The sequence below is a fragment of the Molothrus aeneus genome, chromosome 1 (assembly GCF_037042795.1).
Source record: "Molothrus aeneus isolate 106 chromosome 1, BPBGC_Maene_1.0, whole genome shotgun sequence".
Lineage (NCBI taxonomy): Eukaryota > Metazoa > Chordata > Aves > Passeriformes > Icteridae > Molothrus > Molothrus aeneus.
This window is the reverse complement of record NC_089646.1, coordinates 45,656,007-45,668,880: the sequence shown is the minus strand read 5'-3', so window position 1 is coordinate 45,668,880 and position 12,874 is coordinate 45,656,007. Positions and strand designations below refer to the sequence as shown.

Here is a 12,874-nt window from a genome sequence, read left to right as displayed (position 1 = left end):
CCTTTGTTTCAGGTCATTCAGAGAACATTTCCAAAAAGCCTTTGTCAATAGCTGGTTTAAATAAATCCATCAAAGGAGGACTTGGCACCAAGTATAATGCCAAAAATTAATAAAAAAGGAATCACACACTTCCCTAAAATAGATGACAGGCAGTGCTAAAGATAATAGAAGGATTGCAGTACTGATATCACAAAAACCCTGAAATCCTCTATTTAAATGAAAAAAAAAAAAAAAAAAGGGTCTGGAAGAGAGAACACAGTGAATCTGAAACACCTCTAAGTGAAATATCCTGGAAAGGATACCGTGATACACTGAAATTTCCACGTACCATTTTAATGGCTTTATGTTGACTTACAGGCTCATGCAGCCTCTAAAAGCACTGTCCAGCTCAAGAAGCATTCCTCTACTACAAACCATTACACACAGAGTAAATATAGATCTCTGTATGACAGAGGTTGAGCTGATGGGATGCATTAGGGCATAATGCGGCCCTCTGCGGAGATTTCAATGCAGTGCTGTACATTTAGTAAACCCTGGAAAGGACTGCCTTTAAACAGACACACTTCAAAGATGTTTACAGATCACAGGGACCACTCCCACTCATAAATCCTTCAGGATAATGTTGAAATAAAACCCTTGAGAAAACTCAGAAGGCTCAAACCCTAGAAAATAATATTAAAATGCATCACTCTCTACAAACCAATTTTGCTTTTACTGACTTCTCTAAAGGAAGTAGTACTACTAGATTCAAATTTTGAATGCCATCCTTCCCCTATGCAGTGGTGACTATTCCATTTTGAAGGACGAATGTTGGCTATATATATACATATGTATGTATCCAAACTGAGAATCTGCAGTCTGCCCCCCATCCCACTTCTATGCTCTGGACGAACAGACTTTGACATCACTGGTAACCTGCAAGTCACTGTGACTGTAACTTACAAAGTGCTAGAGTACTAGGTGGGAGCTTGTAAACAATTAAAAACTAGTAAAGAGAGCTCTAATATGTTCAATTCAATTGCATAATTCCAACTTCAGCAACATTCCATAAGGTTACAAACAAGCAAACTCTCACCAGTTGAATAAGCTGGCTAATCAGGTCCGTCAGGGGTTTATTGATAAGCAGAAGGTCTTCGGCAGCCTGCGTGTCTCCTCCTGCCCCAGATTTCTGTGCCTTAACAAGAGAGAAAAGAAATGAAAAGCAACCCTGGTGATTGTTCTGTTATGAAGAACAAATTAGGTCCATTAAGTGGTCCAAGTGTGAATGGAACTTTGAAGAGAACTTATGCATCATTTCTAGTTAAGAATTCCTGGGCTCCCAATGAGCAGTTATGGTCCCTCTGTGACAATAAGCACAAAGCAAAGGGACCCATGCTGTCGTGCTATTCTGTACAGGCTGAATATACTGACCTGCATGACATTGCTTCAGCAAAATGCAATAAAATGTACCTGCAAAAGACCCCTCAAACCAAGATAATCAAGGTGACTGAAAATTTAGGATTCTCAGCAATATTGTCCAATTTTGCCTGCCTGCCTTACTCTGTGTATCCTGAAATATTCACAATATATTATAATTTAAATCATTTCTGAAATAGGAATAATAAAGTTTTCAAGTAATAAGATTTGTTACTACTTGTAATCCTGACCACTGTCATCCTGAAATCATCAAGACATACTACTATCCTAGGCAGTGCTATTTATGACCCCAGGGCTCCTGAAAGGTCGGCTTGCAGGATTTTTTCATTTAATGTCATTACCTTCCACCAGCTTTGAACCATGATCCTATACAGTCAATCTGCTAGAGAAAAAATAAACATTTTGTCTAATGAACATATTTAAGAATAATTTGTATTGTGTTTCATTTATAGTTCAATCCTAAAAATCACTGTCCAAGTGTAACACTTGGAGGTTTTCATTTGGTTAAGTGAACAGGGGAACAAGTTCCCTGAGACAGGTGCCACTACTGCTCAAACTCCACTGTTGATACTTATGAGTTGAAAGGATAATGCCTTTCTTCTGGAAAGGATTTCTAAATAAAAGAGAACTGAAAAGCTGTTTCTCCAGGCAATAAGTCACATTGGTATGACCGTCTCTGAGACTCACCACAATGACCTGGAATGCTGAAGTTCAAGAAGGACAAAAAGTGCAGAGAAGACAAAAAATGGAATGTTTATACTAATGAAGAAAGGGAAGTAAGCCACCTTCATTCAGCAAAATTTAAAACAGCTTTTTCTCATTAGTACCAAAGACACCTTCCATCAGGAATCTTTGACTACTTTCTTTAACTTATATATATTAGTGTCTCCACTAATATATATTCTGTACTTATGCTGTATGGAGCATAAGTACAGAATATATTAGTGTCTCCAGAAAGAGAATGAACAACAGCACTAAAGAAATTACATATTTTTATGAAGGATACACACTATACCATTGTTAAACCTACTTTAAGTTGTAGAATCATATAATCACAGAATGTTAAAGGGTTCAAATGGACCTTAATGATCATCTAGTCACACCCAGATGCGCCCCCACGAGGGGACACATCTCACCAGACCATGTTGCTCCTGGTCTTATCTACCCTAGCTTTGAACACTGCCAGAGCTGGGGCATCCACAGCCTGTGCCAGAGTCACAAAATAGAGCAAATATATAAAATTAAAATTTCAAATTCTTTTCAGCTAATGTGGATCACCTCTGGGACATATGACAAAATGTCTCCAAAACAGACATGCAAATTAATATGAAAGTACTTGGACCACAAAGAGTGAACTCTTATCCTGAACCTGGATACAATTATCAGCACCATCCAGCATGAAGTACTTTAGTGCAATGGAAAAGTGATGATAAGTATTGCCTATGCAGCTGGATAAGGTTATCAGTTTACACATAAAATAGTAAAATAAAAAGGATTCAAGTGAAGGTACTACCATCTGTAAAAGACAACTTAAGCCTCAGAAATGGATAATACAAGAAGATTTGATTCTGTTTTACAAGTTCTGATTTAAATGGTATCTTACTCAAAACATCTCTATAAAAACAGTCCAAGAATAATATTTGTGATGCATTTAATGACACGTGAATAGTGGAAAACTATGCAGTCAATAACTAATGGCCACCATTCAATACAGTATGTGTACTTATGTAGAGCTCTCAGGGATCTTGTGATGAGTAGTGTCAGGACACGAAACATCACTGTAAAATTAATATATGGACACAGAATAGACCTGTGCTTCAAAACTCGATTTTGCAGCTGCTCCTTGTTACTCATTAGACTTTAAGAGCAAAGCAGACTACTGTGATGAGAGATAAACAAAACTGGAGCTGGAGTTTCAATGCATCAATCAACTGTTGTATTCAAGTAAAGCCAGAACGGAATTTGGCTTTGAACAAACAGATTTAATTTTAAATCTAAATAAAACCCATCAATTTGATATTACCAATTCATGTGCAAGATCCTTTCTCTTCATGTGTCCTCCAGAATAATTTGCCTCACCACTGCTGTATGGAGCATAAGTACAGAATTCAGCTATTTATGATTGCACGGAGTGATGCCAAAAATATGACAACAAGCAATTAGCCTACAAAATTTGATCTATGAAGTGATTCTTAGATGAAAATATCATTACAGAACCTGCTAATAGAGGACTTAAAAAAGACAAGATATTGTTCCATCACACATCTAAACCAAACCAAAACCCTCGCAGTGAAATGCGGTTGATAACATAGCTGCTTGTGTAAATCAATGTAGAAAGAAGAAAAAAGCTCAATTTTCAACAGCAACTCTTTACATTAAGACTACTTAATAAACCATCCCCATAAAAACCCAATTCCCCAACCACAAAACCCTGCAAACCAAAAAATACAGAGCCAAAACAAAAAAAAAACAAAACCAACCAACCCACAGAAGAGGGACTCTGGGAATTAAAGAAGCCATATCTTGCAAGGTATTACAACCAGTCTGCAATCTTTTGAATCTCTGTCCTTTAGAGATATTTCATCTGACAAATATCTGTTCTTCAGTGAATAATACCAAGAACATTAAAAACCTAACATGAAGAGTACGTGTTGTTTGCAGTGTAAATACAGAAATCACTTCCACTTGATTAACTTCAAAATTTGGCAGATGATCTAAAAAGTAAAGTAATATTTGATAGATTTATATCATGTCCAAAAATTATGGATGCTTTTCCATCATATGCTACTATGAGAGTTATGTGAAATTTCTTTGAACTCTATTTTGTGCTCCATTTTTAAGGAGGAGGATGTCATTGTTGGAGTAGGAAGTCCCACCAATGCCATGACTTGCAGTGATTCAAACAGTAACTTGGAAAACAAATTGAGTTTTCACTACACTAAAAGTTGCATAAAATCAGAATAGCAGGAGTCCTGTTATTAAGGATAATAGGAAGTTATCTAAAAAATTGTTTAAAACAGTCAAGTTCCCATGAGTAAATCCCATACCTGCAAAGTCTGGCGCACAATGTTTGCTGTATATGTCAGCATGTATTGCAAAATGTCAAGTAAGGACCCTAGCAGCACATTTGCTGTCTTGGTGTTTCTTTTATCATCTGCCTCCAAGTACAGGGCCACAGCTTCTGTTAGGAGATTACAGACGCGATGAGTCAGTCCTATGTAGAAAGTAAGGAAAAAAGAAAGAGAAAAAATAAATAGGCTATCAGGACAAGAACAATGTGGAAGGTGACCTAGACAAAATAGATTATGACAAAAACAAATTTTACATACTTTATGAATATTTATTACATTTCCTCTTTTTCTCCATTACTATAATTACCTCCTCTCCTATTTTGTTTGGACTGGCTCATAAAGAGAGTAAAATAGATACAATCAAATTTGCTAACTGCATGGATTCATTAAATTAAAACCTACTTTGAATCCTAAACTTTTCTGTAGCATGGTCACAAGTCTCTTTCACAAAAACCCTACTCAGAAGAATTTAGCAATTTCTACAGGCTGTTACAAAGTGACACTTCAAGATGTAACCCAGAGCTTCTTAACTGAGCCTAAAGTTTCTCCACCGGTCTGTATACTAGAACTGACCCATATGCTTTAATTATAGAATTAAACAGTGCTGTGCTTCACAAAGAATATATTCAGAAGAGCATTATAAATGCAATACTGCATACAACATTAAAATGTTATTAAGATTTGTTTTACTGATGGTAGTAAAAACTTTCCTGAAAATATCTCCTTGTTTTGAAGGAGTTTTTTTAAGCTCCTTTAGAATTCAATAGCATCAGCCCCTGTAGCTTGCCTAACCACAAATCAATTGACATAGCAGAAAAATATAATCCAATTCAAGACAATATTGATTCAATTCAGAATCTTTCTTACTTTCAAATACAAAGTGATTGAGTTCATTAGGTGTGATCTTACTCCATGTCTTTCAGATTTTCATAAGCAATGAAACATACTTTGTTTCTTAACAAAACCATAATATCTTTGCAAACCATCTTTTAAACTTGCCATTCATTTGGCTGCACATATCTAGTAACACTGCAGTGTATCAGTATATTAGCTTCTAGTCTCCATGGCATCAAAAAAGGACCTCACTGATTTCAATGAAGTAAAAAGTGTTCTTATACAAGTTATCTTTTCAAAGGTCATTGTATATATTTCTACAAACATCAACACATGATTTATATGAGACACTGTAGAACATATTTTGTGCTTCAGCATTCAGTTTTGGAGAACAGTCAAATTTTTGGGGATTTGAACTATTTTATCTTTGAAAGATACTCTATCAATTAACAAACTTCCTACAAAATATTTTCTTCTCCTATTCCTCACTGTTAATACTTTCCTCAGGAAATTAAATACATTTCATTTAGAATACAGTTATGGTTCTAGGTCATTAAGATTCTTACTCTGCTTCTATCTCACATCTTCGGTAGTTTTATGATTACTAGCATTATTCTTTTACAACAGTTTATTGGACTTTCACAACAGTTTATTCAGGACAAGCTTTGAACTTCCTGAAATTTTGTCTAAATAAACCAAGCTCTCAAAATGAAATAATTCCAATCTCACATATTAATTTCCTTCTCCTTTTTTAGAGTCAAATTTCTGCTGCATTTCTGAACACCTCATACAAAAATCAGCGTGCATCTGACAATGACACATTTAAGTGATGTCACCAATACCCACAAAGAAGAAAAAAAAACATGTCTACCCCACACAAAACTTGTGGTTAGTCCATGACTATTTTCAATAGACTAAATCAGAATAAACCTAAAGAAACAGTCCAGTAAGACTTGGTCCTTATGAAAGTAAAGTCTGAAAAATTGCCTGCAGGGATATGACCAAGTACACATTGTTTCTCTCTGTCTATGGCCACAAACCCCATAGCCACATCAAAATGAATGAGTCATCCCATTCTTTCCAGATGGCTTACAAATAACCCATAGGACAGTGACTTGGAGATGATTGCTGAGAAGGCCACTTTCATAAGCAGGCATTGCATTGCATGGATGGATCATCACTAAGAATTTTTCAGGCAGTAGTCACAACCTAATAGGGTTGTCTAGGGAGTGAACAATGGGATTGACTAGTAGTGAACCAAATACCAGGATCCATGACTGTAATCTGCAATCCTTTCACTTTCAGCTTTGAACAGAACCACTTGCTTATTCCCTTGGCTGTACCAGCCTGAGTGTCAGAACTGACTCATTTCTGTTGTTTGGTGAATAAGGAGGGGAAGCAAACACTCAATCTTCTCCCCATCCATTGAGATATGAATAATATAATCACCTAGATTTTATTTTCTTGAAGTACTTATATTCTAAGGGTATGTGTATTAGCATCCCTGCCTCCAAACACCTGAGATATTTGTGTTTACCTCCTAGTTAACTAAAACATCAGAACTAATGAATTTCATTTAGGTAGATACATGCTCACACAGAACTATATGTACAAAGATATGTAAGTCAAATTTGAAAATTTTGTGGGGAAAAAATGTCTTGAACTTAAAATACTTTTGGAAAATTTAGCACATCCAAACTTTATTATAAAGATGTCTAGAACCAAACACTGGTACACCTAATGTGCTGTGTGATTCATACAGGAACCTGATAAACACTTGGTTCCACAGACAAAAGCAAAAGACTGACCTCTTGGCCAAGTAAATAAAGGTCCAGGCATACTCTTAAAAATACTTCATCATGTCAGAAAATGAAAATTAGAGGTCACAGTTGTAGACATATAAATATACTCTTTGCTTACACCACAAAACAAAATACACACACTTTGTGCTCAGAAGAGAAATTTGGGAAGCTGTTATAATTTACAGTGACCATGACAAAACTCCATAGAAGTCTAATGCCTTGACCACTGGCACTGTAACCAGTTTGCTCAAAAGGCAGCTCTAAAGATCAAGACAGACGTGTTTCAGCATTCAAAACATTGAATTGCAAAACAGATAATTTGAAAAAAAATACAATTTTATAAAAAGGAAATTGAATTCATAACTCAGTAAATCATAATACAAAAATCATATACATACCTCAAAGTTTCAGAAGATACCTTGAAGGTTTTCTCCCAAATTTTACAACAGATTAAAGAATGACAATTTCCTAAATAAAGCCTCAACCAGTATGCATCTTTAAAAATTTCAGACACTATATTTCAGAGTCATATATACCAGACATAGGTTTCTTATGCATAAATTCTCAACTCTTGATTGGAAAGTGAAATAGGCTCTGATTGAAAAGGCCCACACTTCATGCACTCCCAAACTTCACAAGTGATGGATCTGAATACAAAATCTGTATCATAGAGGAGACTTAAATCCAGTTGAGGAAGGTTGTTCTACCTGGACAAGCAACCTGCAATCAAGTATTCTGGTGCTTCCAAGTATGTTGGCAATAGCTCACCCTCTCAAGAGAAAGCAGTCAATGACAGTTTACATGGGTGAAAATAATGCACTATAATTTATTTCAGCTAGGTATTTCCTAGCAAGAGAACTAAATAAAATCTTATAATTTAACCAGAGTTTTTTTGGTTACTCTATTAATTTGCATATTTCTGCAAACAAAATATATCACACTGTACTGTTTGTAGCTTTAGTTATAATCTGAATTTAGTAAAAGACTTCATAGGGCATTAGTCATGTCATCTGTAAAAGGAGGACATTGAAACTATCAAGCCTCTGCAGTTCTCTGCTATTCAAATTTTGCTGAAAAATAAGGTGAAACTTGCATATTGTATTAGAATTATTGTGTTTAAAAATTAACATAATTGGAATTATACAAAGAACCTTTTCTAACTGTGGTCCAAAATTTATAATACGTATTAAAAGGATTGTATCCAAAATTTCTAGCCATGAATTTATAGCACTTGACAAACCTAGTGTTCACAGCAGACTATTTCTCCTGCCCAGAGACCCCTGCAATGAATTGAACATGTAGCTAATAGTGCTTTATGAATGTGGACTGTGATGACTATGCTTGTGTTTTACACACCTTTCAAAAGATAAAAGGAGTCTTTTGGCCCATGATACAGCTAATCACACTGAATGCACCATGATACCTTTGGAATGAAAGCTGAAAGGAGATTTTTTTATTCCCACCTATTAGTAAGACGGATAAAGGAAAAGAAATCTTCACTTCCAAATCATATGAAACATCAAAGCACAGCCTAGGAAGCAATCTTCTAGGCAATCCTTTCATGCCTACCAGCAATTAGAGCATTCAACAAACCTGTCAGCTTCCAGCTGAAGAAAACGTTAGAGCAGGTGCACTTCCTCCGAACAATGCTACCGTGCAGCCAAGCAGCCAGCAGCAAAACCCTCAGTCCAGCAAAAAGCTTTCTCTTTGTTCCTCTCTGCACATTGCTCTCTGGAGTGCCTCTTTTTCCATTAGTACCACACCTACACAACTGACTCCCCAGGGATATTACCAAATGTACATGCATTAGACCTTTCTTCCTTATTTTATTTACAGAGTGGACCAACAATATTGACAGATTAAATAGAAACCATATTTTATAATATTTTAAATTTTAATGCTGAAACTCGAAAATATTGCTAAGTAGAAACACAGGATTGATTCTTTCACACAGGAATGAGTGAACATACCTAAGCAGTTAAGATACTCCATGATGACAAAGACTCTTCATAAAACCTTATTTACCTACATAAATCTAGGACTTAGTTTGCATTCTTTGCATCACAGCCTTACTACCTAAGTTTTCTTGTTTTGAAGAACTAAAAATAGGGGACATAAAGCAAATGGTATTTTTAGGGTAATGGCATTTTTAAAAAAGGTTCATTGCTTTTAATGTTATTATTTGTCACTGTTTATGTTTTAGGAACTATTTGTGTTACCACTATAATAGTATTGAGGTAAGAATAAGCTAGAATAGAAAATTAGATCACCAATGTTTTCAAAATTTGGTGAGTAATGAATGTTACATCAAGTGGAAAAACAATTATTTGGCTGTTGAGCAGATCAATTGCATGGCTCCTGCCCTGAAAATTATTTTATATTCTGATCTTAAAAATGAATAGTATCTAAAGAAGAAAATTTTACAAATGGTCTATTTGCAAAATAGACTCTTTTTGGCCAGTCTATTCCTAGCCCTGGTAGAATGACTGGACATTTTATGACTGAAGAAAGAATCATTAGGTTTAAGGGACAAAATTTGAATTTATCATATTGAAGCGGTCAAGGCTCTCCAGAGCTTCCCTTTGTGGGAAGAGTGGCTCAGCTTTTTCTACACACATAGAATGTAGGGCATTCACCAATGGTGCCCAAGCAGGCAGTCCTTCCCTCACACACAAGAAAATAGATGTGGAAAGGATTATGACAACCAGGGAAGAAAAGCCAGTTATCACCTTCACTACAGCTTGGTCAAAAGCAGACTGGGAAGTTCTATGTTATCTTGAGTATGACTGCCTGAGAGGAATAAAGACCTGACATTCTCAGAAGCAATATGATTCTGCTTCAAGTCAAAGCACAACATAACTCTAATTTTTCCGGGACTGGCAGTGTTTACCTGCTATTGTTAGAAGGCAGTTTAGAGGTGGAAACTTTCTCTTGTGAAAAAAGACTGCACAATTGGAGATTCCCCAGGGAGTCAAACTCTTCTGAACCTACGAGAACCCCACCAACACAGAATTCTGTTTTTTTCTATAATTGAATCTATGAATCAAACACGGAGTTGATTAAGACCAACAGGTGTATAGATTAGCCAACTAAAAGATAGAAAACCAGGGGGATTCTCTCATAAGTATCTGAGTGTAAAAAAGGATAGTGAAAATGTAACTTGAACAATTTAGAAATAATAGAATCACGTACTGCTGAATATGCTTTACTGGGCAATATAAAAATAATAGAATATAAGAAATTAGTTAAACTAGGCTGGAGTGTGGTTGCTCTCTGTGAAAAGACAGGGTTAGAATGACATACACAGAGGAAGAGTATTTCTGAAAGTATAATCACTGATTCCTCGAGAGTTCCTGATTTGTTGCTGCTTTTGAAAATGAAAAAATAAAAAAGAAAAAGGGAAAAAGAAAAAAAGGAGTTTCCCATCTGTGACGAAATTTCAATTGAATTCAGGTTTTTGTGTCAGATTGACTCAACCATTAAATAATTCATTCAGAAAAAGTATCCAAGATGTTTGAAATTCAGTTCACAGCACATATGGGTACATAGCCCCAAAGTTCTGAAGGTGGGGGGCTTTGTTCTAGTCAAGACTTACCAAGATAGTCCTCATTCCTAGAAGTAAAATTCATTGAACATGAACTTGTTCAACAGGGATGGAATGAAAGATCAGAAAGTACCTTCCCTTGGAAAATAATATAAAAACATTCAAATGTTTTCTAGTTACAACAGAACAGATATAAATATTTTCTACAATTTTTATGAGTAACTACTACGTAACTATAGACTGTAATAATATTCAGGGAATCTATTTACAGAGTTGATAAGACATTAAGAGTGTCCTATGTGAACAGACAATTTTGATTTGTTTGGATGCCATGCTGCTGATACCCAGGTTTGCCTGAAGTAAATTCACACACCCAAATGACCCTTTTAGTTGGGAAATCTAGGGAGGAAAAGAGGAGTAGGTAATACGGTGGCTTCCCAGGGCATACATTTAAAATATTTCTGTCACCAACTGTGCATATATTAAACACCTAACTTGCATTCTTTTCGTGTGGATTTAAGTATTTTTGTTGCTACAGTTTAATTTGTCAATTGTGCAGTATTTGCAAGCACAACCTTGCATCATAAAATACTAAAAATTAAATAAACCAAGACTTCAGTAAGATGAAATTATGTTGTTTGGATTGACTGTCATTTTGTCATTATTAAGCAAACTTTATAGCAACTTTTCAGTTAGATATCTTCCCACATGTCAGAGATACATTAGAGCTTGTGGTTCATTTTATAAATCACAGCAATTCTACAGCATGATGTACTTCAAGTCAAAACCCAATACACCCTATTCCATTCCTACAAGGTGTCAACTAAAGTAAGGTCCCCTGGTTTTGTCAGACAGAAGGTAGATGATGCTTAGAAGATTTTCCAAACAGCAGGTTTTAATTATCTGCATAAGGAACAAGACTATCTAACAGGACACTTTACTCTTTGAAAGACAACAGCCTTTAAAACCTCGTTTAAAGCCAGTCTGAGATATTAGCAGTTGCTGCTTCACACCTACATGGAAGAATTTCTGCTTGCACATTGGGAGTTTATATATAGTGTCTATTTTTTAGAAAAACAAAGATAGCATGAGGTCCTAAAATTAATGGCAAAAGCTAGGCAAAGTTCTTCACTAAATTAAATGTGTTATTTGTGTAAAATTAGGAATGCTGTGCATTCAGCAAGATTTGAAGTCAGTTAAGATTCAGTAAAGACTTTTGAGTTACTGCTCTGAAAGATCATGTCTGCAACAATTACCATGTGATAAAATACAGAGGAATTTATATCCTGGGCTTAATTTAGAACTAGAAACTCTTCTAAAGATATTTCTATTTTAATAATAGACTTCCTGTCACACAAGCTTAAACCCTGTTTATCTCTTTCAAATATCTTAACACACTTCTGCTTTGACATCAACTTTCTCTTTTACCAAAATCCTTGAGAGACCGAATTCAAACTTAGAGAGCTGTCTTTTTAACAAAACCCATACAGACCAGATGTGAACAGCTTCAGAATACAGATAGAACCCTAAACTGTTGTCACAAACTGACAGCACTCAACAGCTTTAATTGCTCTAGTTTGGCCTTCATGAGGGCCTGGGCTGGGAGTGATAAGGACCAATGAACCTTGGCTTCAGAAAATTCTCTCAAGTTTTTAGTTCTAAGTTGCCGAAATAACCCATGGTTGAATACTGTTCCCACATGTACTCAGTAAAGGATAAGGGTTAAAGCTCTACACATTTCTCTATTGAAAAGTCACGCTCTGTAAGAAAAGATATTAAGCACTTATTTATATTCTTATTGGACTATTTACATCAGTCTGCCATAAGATGAAAACATAGAGTAGAAGTACTTAGATTTTTAAGTGAGTCTTTTACTGTTCTTACAACTGCACCAAAGAACAAGAGCAAAGACTAGACTATCCCCCAAATGGAATTTGCTGCTGGTTATTACAACAGAATTGGATCTATGCCACAGTTTCCTGTTACATTCTGTGTTATTGATCAATTACATTTTCAACAGAAATGAAAACAGACAACTAGTAATTGCAACTGTCCAAGGTGGCCTTCATGTATTTGCACTTAAATGATCAAAAGGCTTAAACAGAGGTCAGGATGTTACATGATAGCACATCTGCTTTAGCCCTTATGACCAGATTATATTTTGTAGCCCCAAATTACATTTGCCTTAAGCCTACTCTTTTACATCA

The 12,874-nt window shown here is 35.6% G+C and overlaps 1 protein-coding gene across 1 annotated transcript in view; it reads right to left on the bottom strand.

The window, feature by feature from the left end:
* Positions 1-12,874, bottom strand: part of ULK4 (unc-51 like kinase 4) — a 215,026-nt gene that overhangs the window by 62,530 nt on the left and 139,622 nt on the right. The window contains exons 33-34 of the mRNA XM_066556214.1: positions 4,464-4,630; positions 1,076-1,174 (exon numbers count right to left, since the gene is read on the bottom strand). Of these exons, the coding sequence (XP_066412311.1) occupies positions 1,076-1,174; positions 4,464-4,630 (266 nt within the window). The remainder of the gene's footprint in view (positions 1-1,075; positions 1,175-4,463; positions 4,631-12,874) is intronic.